General features: G+C 33.8%; 1 protein-coding gene across 4 annotated transcripts in view; it reads right to left on the minus strand.

Moving 5' to 3' along the window:
- DPP10 (dipeptidyl peptidase like 10) overlaps positions 1 to 16,856 on the minus strand; it is a 611,591-nt gene that overhangs the window by 122,327 nt on the left and 472,408 nt on the right. For all 4 annotated transcript variants that reach the window (XM_054699639.1, XM_037523252.2, XM_054699638.1 and 1 more), the window contains exons 6-7: positions 10,848 to 10,900; positions 10,666 to 10,747 (exon numbers count right to left, since the gene is read on the minus strand). In XM_054699639.1, the coding sequence (XP_054555614.1) occupies positions 10,666 to 10,747; positions 10,848 to 10,900 (135 nt within the window). The remainder of the gene's footprint in view (positions 1 to 10,665; positions 10,748 to 10,847; positions 10,901 to 16,856) is intronic.

Genomic DNA, 16,856 nt, shown 5'->3' on the forward strand with positions numbered 1-16,856 from the left:
TGCTGAGGGGAGCAGCAGGCGGCAGGAGGGGTATGCGCACCATGTGGGACCCTCCTCAGGTGGCCGGGGAGCAGCCGGGGATCGAACCGGTGCCGCAGAGGCCGCGGGCAGCTTCGCAACCCAGTGCTCAACCGCTGCGCCACCGGGGAGGCCCAAGTGTATGAGTTTTTAGATCATGGACATAAGTTCCCTCTTGGGCTTATATGGTGTACAAATGTCTTCTCCTTTTCAGTTGGGTATGTTTAATTTTATTGATAGTTTATTTTGCTGTGCAGGAGCTTTTAATGAACAATCTTGCCTATGTCCACCTCCATGTTCTCTTTTAGTTCTGGCACATAAAGTAAGTATCAAGGTTATTTTGAATGGATAAAGACTTTGTCAATAACTTTTAATATTCTTATCTTCATTCTACTTTTTATAGTAGATCAGTAACCAAAAAAGATATTGACCAAGAACCTTTAATATTCACCTTTAATATCACCAACAATTTTTTTTTCTAACATGAACTGTATGGTTGTTTTTTATTCAACTTTAAATATATAATTATCTATGAACCTTACCCTTTCTCAAATTATAAGCCCTTTTCTAATAATTAAAATATAATAATGTCACATATTTCATAGATTATATTGTCTATTACCCTCAGACTGAACCATCAGTTAATTTTATTTTAATATGCTCATTTGCTAACTTTGTTCCTTTACATTTCACATTAGTTATACCTGCAAAATCTTCTATGACTGTTGATATACAATTCAGAGAACAAGTATATATGAACTTGTTGCCTTTTTCTATTTTCAAAGTTCCTGATGTGCTTTAGTTTCCATATACTGTTAAACATAATCACTTTAGTCTTTCAGTCTTTGCTTTATTATTCATAATAAGGTTTAAAACATTTATTTTTATTTATTTATTTATTTATTTATTTATTTATTTATTTTTAAAAAGATTTATTTATTTATACAAGCACTGGGTACAGTCAGAAGCGCAGGAGGGTGAGAGAATTCACCAGAGCCAGAGCGGGGAGCAGACCAGGCAGACTGACGAAGTACACTGCTGAGGGTAGCAGCGGGCGGCAGAAGAGGTCTGCGCGCCATGTGGGACGCTCACCTGGCAGCCGGGGATCGAACCGGCAGCTTCGCAACCCAGCACTCAATCGCTGCGCCACTGGGGAGGCCCCATTTTTTTTTTTAATCAAAGACAGGGCGTCCTTGGAGGCCTAGGGGTTAAGTCTCAGCACAATCACAACTATGGCCTGAGTTTGATCCCTGGCCAGGAAGCTAACCCACATATGGCTCAGCAGATCTCTCCTGTCTCTCTTGTTCTCCTCTTCACATTGTGTTTCAGTAAATCTGCCTATTCTGCTCCCTACTCTGTCTCTGATGAGCCTCTTACTCCTCACACCATTGGCCTTCACCCCAGTTCTTCTATGCAAAAAATAGTAATAAAAAAATTAAATCAAATACATGTTTATGAAGCTATATCAAATTAGATGATATGAAGAATTTTTCTTAAAGCCCAGTTTTCCTCCAGGACACAGCCACACTTAATAGTAGCTTATGAATTCTGAAAATATGAATTTTCTTTTTATATGTTTAAATATATGTGCAATACATCTATAAGAACAATTTTACAATTGGGATTATAGGAAATATAATGCTACACATGTTCTTGGCTATATTCTTTTTATTTCCTTTTATTTTATATATATTTTATATAATTCTTAATTTTTGTACAATGTATGCCTTCTCAGTTATAATCTCCATGAAATTCCCACCACCAATTCACCTGTGTCCCATCACCATAGTCCCTTGTGCTCTTCCCTCCCCTGTTTTGATCCTTTTCTCTCCTCCTCCCCTGCAGAACATCTGATTTATGGTTGGATGGATATATTTTTAACTCAATTTAAAATGTTTGTACCTTGTAGTTTATGTTTTTCATTTCTAACTTAATGTTTTTGTGTTCTGAGAAAATGCTCTGTATGATTATAATATTTTATAATTACCTAGTCTTGTTTTATTTTTTAAAAAAGATTTATCTATTTATACAAGAACAGGGGTATAGGCCAGAGGAGCGGGAGGGTGAGAGGATTCACCAGAGCAGGGAGCAGAACAGGCAGACATACTGAAATACACTGCTGAGAGGAGCAGTGGGTGAGGCAGGAGAGGTCTGCCGCACCATGTGGGTATCTCCCTGGCTGGCTGGGAATTGAACCAATGCTGCAGAGGCTGTGGACAGCTTCACAACGCGTGCTCAACCCACTGCGCCACTGGGGAAGCCCCTAGTCTTGTTTTATATCCCAAGGTATGCACTTATAAATGCCATATATTCTGTAATTGTCATGTTTAATGTATAATAAATATCAATTATGTCATGTTGGTTAATTTTTTGATCATATCTTTTATAATTTTGCATATTTTCTATCTACATGTTTATCTTCTACCATAAGAGTAGTGTTGAAATTACCAGTTAAATTTTTTAATTTATTTCTTTTTCCTTAAATCTGGTAAAGTATAAGTTTGCCTGAAATCCTTTATTGGCTCTGGGGAGGTTTTGTTCATATTCCTAAATATAGTTTATTTTTTTTTTCTAAATATAGTTTAGACTGTGGTTGATTAATAGTATTATAAAAGATAGTTTCATTTCACATTTTCATTTTCTTTGTTCTTCTTAAGAAGACCTAGGAGAGCTCCTCTACCATACTATCTAGTGAATGTCTAGAGTTATTTCTGCCACTAAGAGTCTCAACATTAATGCAGACCATGGTTCCCCCAGGGAGTTTTCTATATGCCATTTAATAAATCACAATAAATCACGACAGTACTGAACTCATCCTAATTGGGAATTTTTTTTTCCACCTCAGGAATTGTGTAGAATGGTTTACATCTTATAATAAGCACTACTATAATCTTATTTTTTAAGTTTTATTGAGAATGCTGATTGAATATGAATTGGCATCACCGTAGGACAACCTGTATGGTTAAGAATAATAGATATACAAGAGCTTAGCTGCATATTTAGGAAATGTCATTGATTATCATCTACATTGTTAATCTTTTCAACTGGTTTGCTTAGCAGGAATGACATAAGTGTTCAGTACATAACTCATGCATGATTTGGATTTATGGTTAAAAAAATCTGTAATCCCTGAATCTCTATGGCTTTTTCTCCACACTTTATTATTTAATTTCACATTTGGAGCAACATGAAAAAAAAATGCTGCAGAAATTGCTGTTTATGTTGGAGGAAAAAAAAAAGAGGGAAAGAGACACAGTTGTTGCATTATTATTAAATAACTCAACATTGTTAAAGAGAAATATAGTAGATTTTCATTAGAACTAGGAAACAATAGTTATCCTTTCTAGCAAACATTTGTTCACAGTTTGTATTTATGGTTTATTTGATATTTTTCCATTTGGAAGGAATATCTAAGTTATAGCTTTATGTCATTCAAGATGGGGAAAAGGGGAGATAAAGAGGAAGGGATAAAAACATAACTGGGAAGATCACACTGGAATACGACTAAGGCTACGAGAGGGGGATGTGGTGGGGTGGGAACAAAGGGGAGATGGGAATCTGCTAGATAATTACCAGGGTTATGGTGAAGTAACATTCATTTGTAAAGGTATAAACCTCCAACCCTAAGACTTTCAACATTTCCTTAATAACTTGAAAAAAAAATTAAAGCATGCTATTCCTTAAAATTTTATTTCTTCTCATGTTGAGAATTTCCTTATTCTCCCAAGGAATGCCTCTATAAAAAGGTCCGACTTTGTTTTGATATATAACTCCAAAACTCAGCTTGTTGGTCACTTCCTCCAGGAAGAGAGGTCTCTCTCTTGCAAAGTGAAATCTGTGTTAAGATTCTCTTATTTTAGATTCCAAATTGAGTATCCTTACCTTCAGCTCTACCCTCTATGAATTCCTGGATTTCAGAGATTTTGCTTTTTATATTCTCATGATTAACTTGTTTACAATAAAAAGTTAGAATTGCATTCAGCTAAATAAACCCAGTGAAACACTTCAAATCCAGATGAAGACTAAACACTCCCCTCAAAAGAGAAGTAAGTTTCAGACATCCCATCATAAATATTGGTACTTTTTATGATAAAGTATTATTTAAATTTGTTATATTTAAAATGTTGAATAAAACATGACAAACAGCATAGATAAAAGGCAATCTCAAATAGCAGATTGGATTGACAATTTTTCTTTTCTTTCTTTCCTTCTTTCTCTCCCTTTCTCCTCTTCCTCTCTCCTCTCTTTCTTGATAATAGCCTGGCAATATCAATGCTCACTCTCTAAATCTGTAAGGCTCCCTATAAAAATCTAAACATCCCCCATTTTCACATGCTGGCACAGACTTCGGTATCTTCTTTGGAAAACTTTTATTATTTTGAATGGAATACCCCTACCTGCTCAGTATATAGTGGCACATGCTACAAGGATTACAAAATTTGAGCACCTGCCTTGCAAGAGTTTACAGCCAAAGACAGTAAGATGAAGTCAATAATACTTACGAAATGACTTCTAATAAAGTCAGTACAAATATATTAAAAGCAATGTAACTGTCGCTAATAGTATGCAAATCACTCTGTTTTCTCCTTATATCACAATGTGCAATACTTAACTGGAAGGGAATAATCTGAAATGTGTGCCTATAAAGGATCAAAAATGCATATTGATTTTTTGAAAATCTCTAAATTTATATAGAAACTATAAAATATATTTAAATAATAACAAGACACTATAAGGGGCTTATGAGGATTCTTACCTGATTTTTGCATGATTTTTCAGACAGCAAATTCATTTTCCTATAATTTGTACGTTGCAATTGCATATTTTTTGTTCTTTTATATATAGATACTGTTATGGTTTATTAGTTATTTCCAGTCTAAATGCTGTGTAAAGATATTCTATTAACTTCTTAATAGTGATTTTTCTGATGCCAAATCTAAAATGAGACCAATTAGAGCTTAGATGTACTTAGCACTAGAAAATGATAAGAGATTTTGTTTTTATTTTCTTTCTTGGAACTAAAAACATTAGATTTTGTTCCAGATAACATGAAGGTAACCTGTTTTCAATTATATCCACTAATAAAGATGAATGAGATAAACAAAAATTGATCCAAATTCATTTATATGGGAAACAGTCTTCATGGCAAACAATTGAGGGTGCTAATGGTGTTAATTTTTTGGCTTCACCTCCTAGCAATTCTGGCTCCAGTGTGCTAGTTAGGAATCAGCACCACACCCACTGCAGTGAATAACTGAGTTGAAGTAGAACTTACTTTTACTGTCCTCTTTACTTCCATGGAAGCTCTGATATGCTTAGGACTGGAAGCCCAAGACTTCATTAAAAATGTGCATGACACCAGAAGCAAGGGGTGAAGGTGCGCATGTTTGCAAGTGACTATGTGTGTGTATTAGCATGCGCACTATGTATGAGTGAATGCATGTGTATATCATGTTTGCACATATCATAGATTTTTGCAATATATGTAGATGTATATTAAAATAATTACTTTTATTTTGAAAAAAAATGACACAATGGAATGTAAGGCAAAATCATATTGAGTTTTAGTAGGAAATATATCAATTACATCTTTGAAAAGTGCCACAATGACAAAAAGAAAATGCTACCTTAAACACCTAGCTTAGGAAGGGATCATGCTCAGTGAAGTCAGCCAGAAAGAAAAAGAAAAGTACCACTTATAGGAGGAATATATAGGATCCAAATAATGGATCAGTGGAAAGAAAAAAAAAAGTTATTATAATAAAGTGAAAATCAAAATCAACAAGCAACTATAAACCAGAGACATTCTGCAGCGGGGAGGAGGGAGTTGGATCAAAACAGGGGTGGGGGACCTCCCTGGTGACACAAGGGGTTGAGCTCAGCAATGTGATGCTGTCCATGGCCTTTGCAGGGGCAGGTTTGATCCCTGGCCTGCTGGGGAGCAACCCACATGGCGCAGCAGACCTCTCCAGTCTTGCCCGCTGCTCCCCTCAGCAGTGTATTTTGTTACATCTGCCTGTTCTGCTCCCTGCTTTCTCTGGTGAATCTTCTCACCCCCCATGACTCTGGCCTGTACGCCACTTCTTAAAAAAAATGGGTGGGAAGAGTACAAGGGACTATGGTGATGGGACATGGGTGAATTGGTGGTGGGAATTCCACGGGACTATAATTGAAATGAGAAAGCATACATTGTAAAAAAATGAAGAACGATATAAAAAATAAATATTAAAAAAACCCAAAAAAACAAAAAACTAGCTTAAGCCAGCAAGGACAAGAGCCATACTTTAAGTGAACACAATTGTTCAAAATTTCTCTTAATGGAAATGTTTCGATTAAGGAAACTGAAAATCTCCTTGAGTATTGAGCCTTTGCTAATTACTTAAGGTTTTACTATAATTATAAATCTCTAATAACAGTAAAAATGCAGAGGATAAGGAAAAATTGGATAATTTTTATTAGTATCTGTACAAATGACCTAAAAATTAGTTTTCCAAAGTATAGGTAATAAAATGAAGAAAAATAACTTCTCTATGTCATAAAATATAAGTAAAACTTTGAATATTTTTAAAGCTCAATGATGGTGCAAGCAAAAGTATAGTGATTTTATTTTACCCAGAATAGACCAAAAAAAAAAAAAAAGTCAAAAATGGAGTCTAATGTTAAGTGTTCTTATCACTAGCCAATCAACCAACCAATCAATCAATCGAGCAAGCCACCGGAAACTGTCAGAGGTAATAAATACATTTATGGCATTGAATGTGGTGCTGCTTGCATGAGTGCCTACTCATCTCCACCACATCAAGCTCTATACATTCACTATGTACAGTCCTTTGTATGTATACACTAGTCTTGTTATAAAGTATTTTTAAAAAAAATGAGTCTAAAGTAAAATATTTTCTAAAACTATAGAAATAAAATACAGTATTTACATAATCTAATTCACTCGAATGACTATTTATAAGACAATTTCTAATGCTGAACACAAATCAAATTTTAGATCTCAGTTTAAAACTGGATTTACTTTTATCTATATAAATACTTATAAATTCAGTTCTGGATTATAATAAAAGCGTATAAGCCTCAATCTCTGCCTCTGGACTCAATTCCTCACAGCCTATTTTGAACTCTTCTACCAGACTTTCATACATGACTTTTGTTTCATATTACACCATCCTCAAAACTGTCCACAGAAACAAGTCAATCTATCATTAATTCTCACCATGCCCAGTAATTTATTAATCTATAGTGTACCATACACTAAGATGAGTCCTAGACGGAGGGAGGGAGAGAAAGAGAGAGGAGAAGAGTGAGGGAGAGAGAGGGAGGGCAGCAGGGAAGGAGGGAGCCAGGGAGAGGAAAGAGCAAGAGACAGAGAGAGGCAGCACGTTCTGTATTCTGCCTTCTCTAGAAATGACTAATGTAGTTCAGTGGCAGAAGAAAGCAATATTAAAAAAAAATAGCAATGTAAGTAGACTATATAAAACATTAAGTAAGTGGAGGTAAAATAGAGGAATGTTAGAATCTTTAAAAAAGTAGGCAATTCACTTTGCATGTGGAAAAGTTGGGAAACTGTTATCAGAGGAGAGGAGAGAAAGCGTTGACAAAGATGTCTGAAGAGAAGAAAGCAATGACTGGATATACAAAAGGGGATGTCTGAGACTCAGGGGAGCAGTGGGTCAGTTTCTGGAAAGAGAAAGAGAGATTGAGGTAGAAAAAAAAAATCTGAGCTTTTGTCCTTTGATGGAGTGGTAAATCAGGTGATACGTTATTTCGTCATATCTTGATTGCTACATGCATGATTGTATGTGTCATTTCAATAACTTTTTTTAAAAAGATTTATTTATTTATTTATACAAGCACTGGGTACAGTCAGAAGCGCGGGAGGGTGAGAGAATTCACCAGAGCCAGAGCGGGGAGCAGAGCAGGCAGAAGGACTGAAGTACACTGCTGAGGGGAGCAGCAGGCGGCAGGAGAGGTCTGCGCGCCATGTGGGACCCTCCTCCGGGGAGCAGCCGGGGATAGAACCGGCGCTGCAGAGGCTACAGGCAGCTTCGCAACCCGGCGCTCAACCGCTGCGCCACTGGGGAGGCCCTCAATAACATTTTGTAACCCTGTGTGAGCTATATATAAAGGATCTGTGCTTTTAACAAATCTCTTTAGGCAGTCGATGTATTTGGGTAGCCAGCAATTGGGCAAGGAATATTAGAAAGTGAGCTGCTAGAGGAAAGGATGGGTGGAGTCAAATGAACAGTTATCACTTATTGAGTGCTGAGTATGCTGTGATGGTTTATTTTATGTGTGAACTTGGCTAGGTTATGGTGCCTCACAGTTTACTCAAACAGCCTTGTTAAAGTATTTTGTAGATGTGATTAACATTGACAATGAGTGGATATTTAGTAAAGAATAATGTGGGTGGTCATCATCCAATCAGTTAAAGGCCATAATTGGAAAAACAACTTTCCCAAATAACAATATTTGTCTCAAGACTGTGCTCAACATTGCAACATTAATGTTTACTTGAGTTTTCAGCCTGACACACTGTGCCTCAGCTTTTGGACTTGCCAAACCCCATATGCACAAGGTCCATTCTCTATCTCTATTCCTCTATGTTTCTGACAGTCTGTTTGGCTGGCTGTCTATCAGGAGACAGACCACACATACATACAGACACACATACCGCATTGGTTGTTTTCTGGAGAATCCTGACGTGTTATTCCCTATCTATTTATATTTCAAACATAATTCAGCAGTTATGATTTCATTTTAGCATGAACAAGCTAAACTCAGAACAGTTAACCTTTCTTAAGACACATAAATAAACAAGCAAACAAATAAATAATCTAGACGAGCTGAAGGTCTTGTGATTCAACATATTTTTCTAATTAGTAAAATGAATTTCCCTTCTCAAATCCAAACTAAATTGATTTTCCAAATCTTTCAACTCTTGTGATAGAAATATAAGTAGATTTTGTTGTTATATATCAATTCATGTGAATGTATGCATTATATGAATTTTTTAATATTTAAAGGAATGATATCAGCTTTTGAAAAGAAAAAAGACACACACTCTCATAACAAAAGCCTTTTCAATTAAATGCCTTGCATACTTTTTTTGTTTTAGGACCCACCATATCTTTTTTAAAAACTTTTACAATAGCTAATGTGGTCTATTCACTGCCTTCTCTAACTAATTCATGTATGTTTGTTTGTTTTTTTAATGTCAGTTTTTTTCCACAAAGCTTGCCACATTCACAATTGCCTTCCCCCACACCTAGTGCTGCTGGAAAATTCTCCATTTTTTGAGTTCTAGATCAGAACCTCTTTATCTATAAATTATGTCAATCTCTTCTCTAAAATCAGAGGTTTCTTTTATAGCAAATAAAATTAGAAACTGAAAATTAATGATGTGGATTTAATTGTCCTTAGTTTGTAAATACTGCAGTCCTCTAATTAATTTAATGGAAAACTAATTAAAGCATTGTAATGACTCATCTCTAATAAAATCTTATTGCTGAGTTTGCTGATAGCTTCAAATATTGACAAAGCTGTCATATTCACATGAAATGGACCATAAACCATTTGAAAAGATGTGACCTTTGACTGATTTTGAATTTATGGTTCTCAACACACAAAAGATAACCTTAACAAATGTGAAATTTATCCTAAAATTTCCCCAAAGGACCACGGAAACTGTCATTATACAGAACTTAGGACTAATTCTCCACAAAAGTAGAAATACTGAAATTCTAAAGAAATTAAAAGTAACTATATTTATACCACCCTTTAAAAATATATAAAAATTAACATTTATTATTATATGCCAAATACTTTTTGAAGGGTTTTATATATAGGAATCCAACTAGAATAGCACAGTTAGTAAAGTGCTGTTACTGTTACCATTTTAAAGTAAAGGAAATGAAGCATAGAGAAATTAACTAATATCCTCAAGTTCAACAGCTTATAAGTAATGGACCCATGATTCAGCTATCTGCAAAAGAACTTCTACCAGAGGACCTATAATTTTCATGGACATTTACTATTTTAATGATTTTCTCAAATATATCGAGGAATAAAGAATCAATATCACACAGGAATCATTAAAGAAAACACATGTGATTAATATACTTCCTTAAATGTATCAGACTATTATTATTTTGGTATAGATGCCAGGTTCCTTCAGAACAAAGGTATCATTTGAAACCAATCAAAATTTTAAAGATTTTTTTCAAGGGTCTTTCCAGTGGCTAGGACTCTCTAATATTAGGTCTTAGTATACTTGGAACTCTTCCAGGTTTCACTCTTAACTATCTGTGACATCATACAATACTCTATAAACAATACTCTATAAAATACTCTATAAACAATACTCTACAATACTCTATAAAATTAATCTTTTTAAATTAATATATCAAATAATATCAGTATCAAATAATACTAGTGTTATTTGATAAATTTTTAAACTATATCAAATAATATATACTAGTATTATTTGATATGTTCTTAAATTAGAATACTAGATAAAGATATCAAGATAAATAGACAAAAATCAAATGTAATGGGACAATTTTTACAAGACAGTGATTTCTGTAAATATGTTCTGTAGGCTGCGGCTGATAGTATTTGGTGCATCACGTTGCCTGTGCTTACCAGCTGCTGCCCTTGGACACCCCAGGCCGCATACTGCAGTATGGAGTCCTCTACTTCTGGAGGATTTAACTCCCAAACTTCCCTTGAAAAAAAGGTAAATATTTTTTAATAAACAAATTGGCATCCACTAGAACAACCGAGTTTGATAATTGCTCATGAAAACAGAAAATCAAAGAACTTACCTAGTGTGTATGTTGTAAATCACATAGGAAGCAGTATATGAATAATGAAAAATCTGAAATAAAAAAAAAGAGTGATCAACCTCACTTTGGCTAAAGACTCTAACTTGATCGGTATCTTCATCTTGATAAAATCTAGAAAAATGTGAAATATACCAGTAGAGGAGTTTGTTCCCTTATCTAAGCATTCTGCAACAGACTCTCAACTATCTTCTTCCATCACTCCCATTCTTACTCGGTTCTACTCTATACTTAGTAGAACTGCGATATTGCTTTCTCCTGAAAATTTTTCAGTGACACCTCACTGAATATTAAATAAAATCCAAACTGCTTTATCAATGAATGAGGCTTTTGGTGTTTTGGGTTCTACATGTTGTTCCATCCTTCATTCATTCCTTTCCACAGACTCCTTCTGTATATTTAAACATTTTCTGCCTTTTTTCCCTAGGACATATTATTCCAACCACACAGGTGGAAATTTCCCCTCTTTAATACAGCTCGTATTAACCCTCTCAAATGAAAATCTTCTCTGTATCAATTCTCTTTGATTTCTTAGGACACTTTTCACCCTATAGTATAAATACAGTATATTTCTCCTTTTTCCCACTAGAATGTTGCTCGTTCCAGGTATGAACATTCCTGTCTATATGAAAAATACAATCAATATTTGTTACGTAATGATTCCAATAGGGAAAACTCAAGCAACTTCATGTGTTTGTTGGTGGACACAAAAATGAAATAACAACCTTCAACTCTTCATAGTAACAACTGAAATCATATATTTAAGTTTGATTGCAAGTAAGTGATCTTCAAGAGACCTTAGTGCCATCTTTAAAAGAACCCATAAGTGCTCATAAGAGAGTGACATTAAGTCCTAAACATATGACCACAGAAGATAATGCAAAGATAGCTCTATATTTTGGTTCTTACTAATTGCAGAAGATGAAATAGGGGGATATAGAGGAGATGAGAAAAGTTGTCAAATATGAGTTAGGGAAAGAAATGATGACTATGGTATCATATAATGATTATTTTTTTTCCTAATCTAAGTAAATATACTGAAGAAAATATTCCTCTATTTAGCTATGTTCAGTTATATTATTATTTCTGGAATTTATAGAACTTATATTGATGTTTTCATTTTTCACCATGCAATTATAAAAACTTATTTTATTCCTTAGTGGCTGTACATTGCACAAATATAATACTGTCAATTAAAATTCCCTGAGAGTCAAACTGTTATATCTTCTTGCTGCAATTCCCCAATTTCTTTTGGAATAATTATTAAATTTGAGATCATCTTTATTAAACATGTATCGATACAAAAATGTTTTTTTTTTTTTTTGGTGGCATCCATTTTGTAGTACACATTGTATTCTATTACATTTTTATTTGACTACAAATCTTAAACCCTGAATTTACTACTAGAGTTGACAAGAGGTAAGAAATATGACCACCTCCATAAACATTTTTGCCCATCTCAGAAACTTCTGTTGCCAAAGTAAACTGCCAAGAGAGCACTTGGTCTTCCACATAACAAATGTGCCAATGATGTTATGGACAAAAGGAGACTATTCATACCACCCATTAATCATATAGCTCATTGCACCGAAATTCTAGGCTTACTTCCTGTCAGTCAAAGCAGGTCAAAACAACTACAAGGACAAAACCAAATATAACCATTGACCTTTGGTCTTTTTGAATAATCTATGCTATAGAGGTTATTGACTATTCTGAAAATATGATTCCAGAAGAATTAAGATTTTTGGAGTCTAAATCGTGATTTGTAGAGGGTGATTTTTAAAGTTCTTTCTGCTTGGAAGTTCTTAGCCTGATATAGCATGACTTCTCTCAGTTGGTATACTGAGGTGCAAGACCACAATAAAGAAGGTACCTTGTCTTACCTGCAAACACTTAGAGAGCTGAAGTAACAGGCTACCATATTGCAGACTCATCTAGGGTAGTCTACAGAGCCAAATGACTGAAGCCTTGCCTTCTCCTAGAATAGTATTCTTTCTTCTAACTTCACCATCTTTTGATGTGTATGTGAATGTGTACTCATGGCAGATCTCATAGATTTCTGATTTTGTTAACTTTCCCCACATTTAAACTTTCCCCACATTATTCTATACCCACAACAGAATATAAAAAAATATGTAATAGAAAAATATTAAACAGGGATAGATGGAAAGATATCTTGTTCCTACGAACACGAGCCAGCATTTCACTCTTATGTTTTGGAGCATTTAAAATAGCAATGTCATCAATAAAGAGCAAAAGCACGAAAAACACAACACTCAGAAGACTATGAAAAACACATTAATTAACAATGAAACAAGAAATCAAAGTGTCTCCTTGTTTGACTTCATCTGGAAAGTGTGTCATGCAACTCAAAGGTTCTGTTGTTTGTACATGTCTGAATGATTTGGAAAGCAGAAAGATTAGTGACTGTGAGGATACAAGTAAATTTTAGGAAGAAGGCAAATTTGCAAATGCAGAATCAGCAACTAACAAATATTGGTTGGACTTATTATAGACATAGTATGAAATTACTGAAAGAAAGAAAAAGCAGGTGTTTTTAAGTCCTCTCAGAACTTGAGCACAAAAGAATTAGAGAAGTTTTTCAACACAGTGGTATCCATGCTTTATAGGTAAAATTAGTTGCAATGATTTATTGATCAAATGTACATAAAGCAACAACCTCTGATAGACTAAATACTTTTTTTTTTATAAAAGTTACTTTTTTAAGAAAAAGATCTTGAGAATAAAAATACTTTTATTATCAGTTGAAAATTTTTATTTATTCCTATATGTTATCATTCAATTTATAAATACTTACTGAATACAAGTTCTGTGCAAGCTCATAAATTGGAAATCTTCACAGATGCAAAGACCATAATAAATGTGATGTTCTGTACCCAGGGAGCTTGTGATCCAACCAGGGTTACACGGTTATGAATTTTAGATTAGTAAGGGATGCTCTTTTGCAGGTCATTGTTAAATTAGAATTTGCAGATTATAAACTTATAGGCTTTCCAAGAAGAGATTTAGTTTTTTTTTCAAGAATGCACTGTAGAGAAGATAACAGTTGACTTAGGCATTGAGTGATTAAAATAGCTGAGAAAAATGCAGCTACTGTAACAAACTTCAGGTTATCCTATATAATGAAAATTCCTCAACTGGGCATTACCTATATTCCTAACTCTGTTTTGTGCTTTATATATTTATAATATTTAATGCTTAAATTAACTTCAAGAAAGATACTATTGTTCATAATTCCTATTTCAGGCTTGGGAACAATTTCATTCCATGTCTGATTACAATCCATAATGTATCTTAATCTCTTTGCATACTTTCAGGGAGCTCAAACAGAAAGCACGACTCCAGCTTTGCAAAGATTCATTTTTGAAAAACCTATTATGCCACCCTCCAAGATTTATTGACAGGAGTAGGCATGGATTAATTGTGATTACCACAGTTAAGAGAGATTTCGTTTTGGAAATATGATCTAATATACCAGATTAAACATGTAAATCCCTCTTCTCTAGCAGTTTTTCACACTTTTTACTTGGAATATCAATTATCACATAAGACATCTATGGGGATTCATGTCAAGGAGAGCTACACTTACAAGAAAAAGGAACTGGGTACTCCAGTAATTTATGCGTACATCAGAAGTTTATGTCTCTGGGTGTTAAAGCTTTTTCTGCTCTGCAGTTAAACTGCCAAATTGGTAAAAATAGCAAGCATTTCCATGGTCTGAAGAATTTAAAATAGTATTATGGAGTTGCCACTGACTTAAATAGTTAGGAAAATTAAACTGTGAGGGAGCAAATTTCTGAGTAAATAGTGTTTATGAAAGAATGCCAGGGAAAGAAATGACAGATTGAGTAAAAGTGTGTTAGTATCTCCTGGAACTAGGTGGTACAAAGATGCCACGTTTGTCCTAGAATAGTGAAATATGTTTTGGGCTGAGTGAGTAGTGATCCTGCTGTTGGAAAAATATTAACTTTATTATGTAGTAAACAACCAGACTCTCTGGCAGGATAAAATGCAGTAAATGCAATTCACAACAATATAAACTACAGTTCTACAAAACTCTTTCTAAAATGTTGATTTAAAAAAAAAAACTTTCTGAATACTGTGGGCAGGCAAGTATTGGTTAAAAGGGAAATAAATATAGGAAGGAATTAAAGTTATAAATATTATTAATCAGTATTTTAATCTACTCTCATTCGTTTTGTTACTTAATGCTCAACATAAACTTCAAGCTTATTATCCATCCAGGATATTCAAGTAGTAAAACCAGGATGGGAACCAGTATCTTATTGATTCCAAACATGTAATCATTGTCCAAATATTTTACAGCATAAGACAAGCAACCAGGCTTATGCTAAATGGTCAACATGCTAAATCAATAATCTAAATACTAAACATATATGTGCTGATGAAGAAGTTAAAGTTTAGGTGCTGCTTTTATTTGACTCAATTTTTGACAAAATCTATATAGAAAAAATGAAAATAAACTTGGCTAATTAAAACCAAAAATGTAATTATCGGTCATAAAAACACTTTGGTCATTCTGTTAGTCTATAGATATTGTTACCACACAAGATTCATGGTAGAGTAATATTTTTTATTTTCCTTGCCTTATGTGTATTTTCCAGACTTCCCATTTTTTTTTTTTAAAAAAAAAAAACAATTTTGGTGATGTCACTGTTCATGGGGTAGTCACTTTGGATTGAAATATGATACTGTCAGCATGCTATTAAAGTGTATGACCTAATAAGAGATCATATGAGGTAAACATGTTTTCATTAAATATAGTCATTGTATTTAAGGAAATGGATTTAAGTATTAAAATTATCTGAGTATCCTTTTTCAATTTTAGGTAGTACTTTTTGAATTTCAGGTATAATATATCCTGTGCTATAATATATCCTGTGCTCAGGATATATTATAACTGACCTGCAGCCAGTATGAGAACAATATAATTTATCATACAACAAGGGCTTTTGAATGAACAGAACAGCTCATTTTCTAATATATAACAGTTATACAAATTAACTCATTAGCACAGATAAATCCACTTCAAGTTGTTCATAGAATTCAGTTCATGAGATGTCCCTAATGCAAAATTTCATTTCAAAGACACTTCATAGCACTGTTTTTTCAATTATTTATATTTAACATTTAACTTTAAACATAATATACTGCTAACTAAAGTACCAACTTCACTGATAATACCACTCTTTATAAAAATATATTTTCATGTACTAGACCTTTCTGCATTCATTAATGCAAATAAGCCACTGTCATACCAACTGGCATTAAACTCTTTGTACCATCATTGAAAATATCTGGTTTGAAAACCTGAAGAGCACTTAAAGGTCAACTGCTGTCAGTAGTGCAAGTAGGTTTTTAATTTGCACTGAAATAAATTTCAACATCAACTAGCTACTGATAAACTAGTGTTCTTTTGAGCATAGCAATGCAAAAATAAATATATAGCAATTAGGACAGAGAGACAAACTTTCAATCCTGTTCCTACTTATGCTAGAATTGGAAAGGCAAGGATGAAAATGAATGTCTCAAAAATAGGTACTCTAAATCTTGACTATCTAACTGCAAGTATTATGAATGAAATGCAAATGCATATTAAGTAAAATTGAGTAGCCACATATGGAACAGAAGAAAGTATTCATTGCATTTCTCGCCAATTTGGCATAAAAGTTATTCATTTCAATGTGGTCAAATCTTAGCTTGGGATTCTTGAACAGGATGCATGAAAAAAAATAATTCACTCATCAGGAATATAGAGAAAACAAGATATACCTAAATCTTATGTCATAAGATTGTAAAAATATTACGTGGCTATGATTTAGTTATTACATAAAGCTAAGTCAAAAGGATGGAACCAGAGAAGTCAATTCTACCTCAACTTCAATTTGTTCATTATTTACTAAATGTTTTACTATCAATCAGGAAAAAAACAAACTCAAAGTAGTTGTA

The sequence above is a fragment of the Talpa occidentalis genome, unplaced genomic scaffold, assembly GCF_014898055.3.
Source record: "Talpa occidentalis isolate TD23 unplaced genomic scaffold, MPIMG_talOcc4v2.1 talOcc4.3, whole genome shotgun sequence".
Lineage (NCBI taxonomy): Eukaryota > Metazoa > Chordata > Mammalia > Eulipotyphla > Talpidae > Talpa > Talpa occidentalis.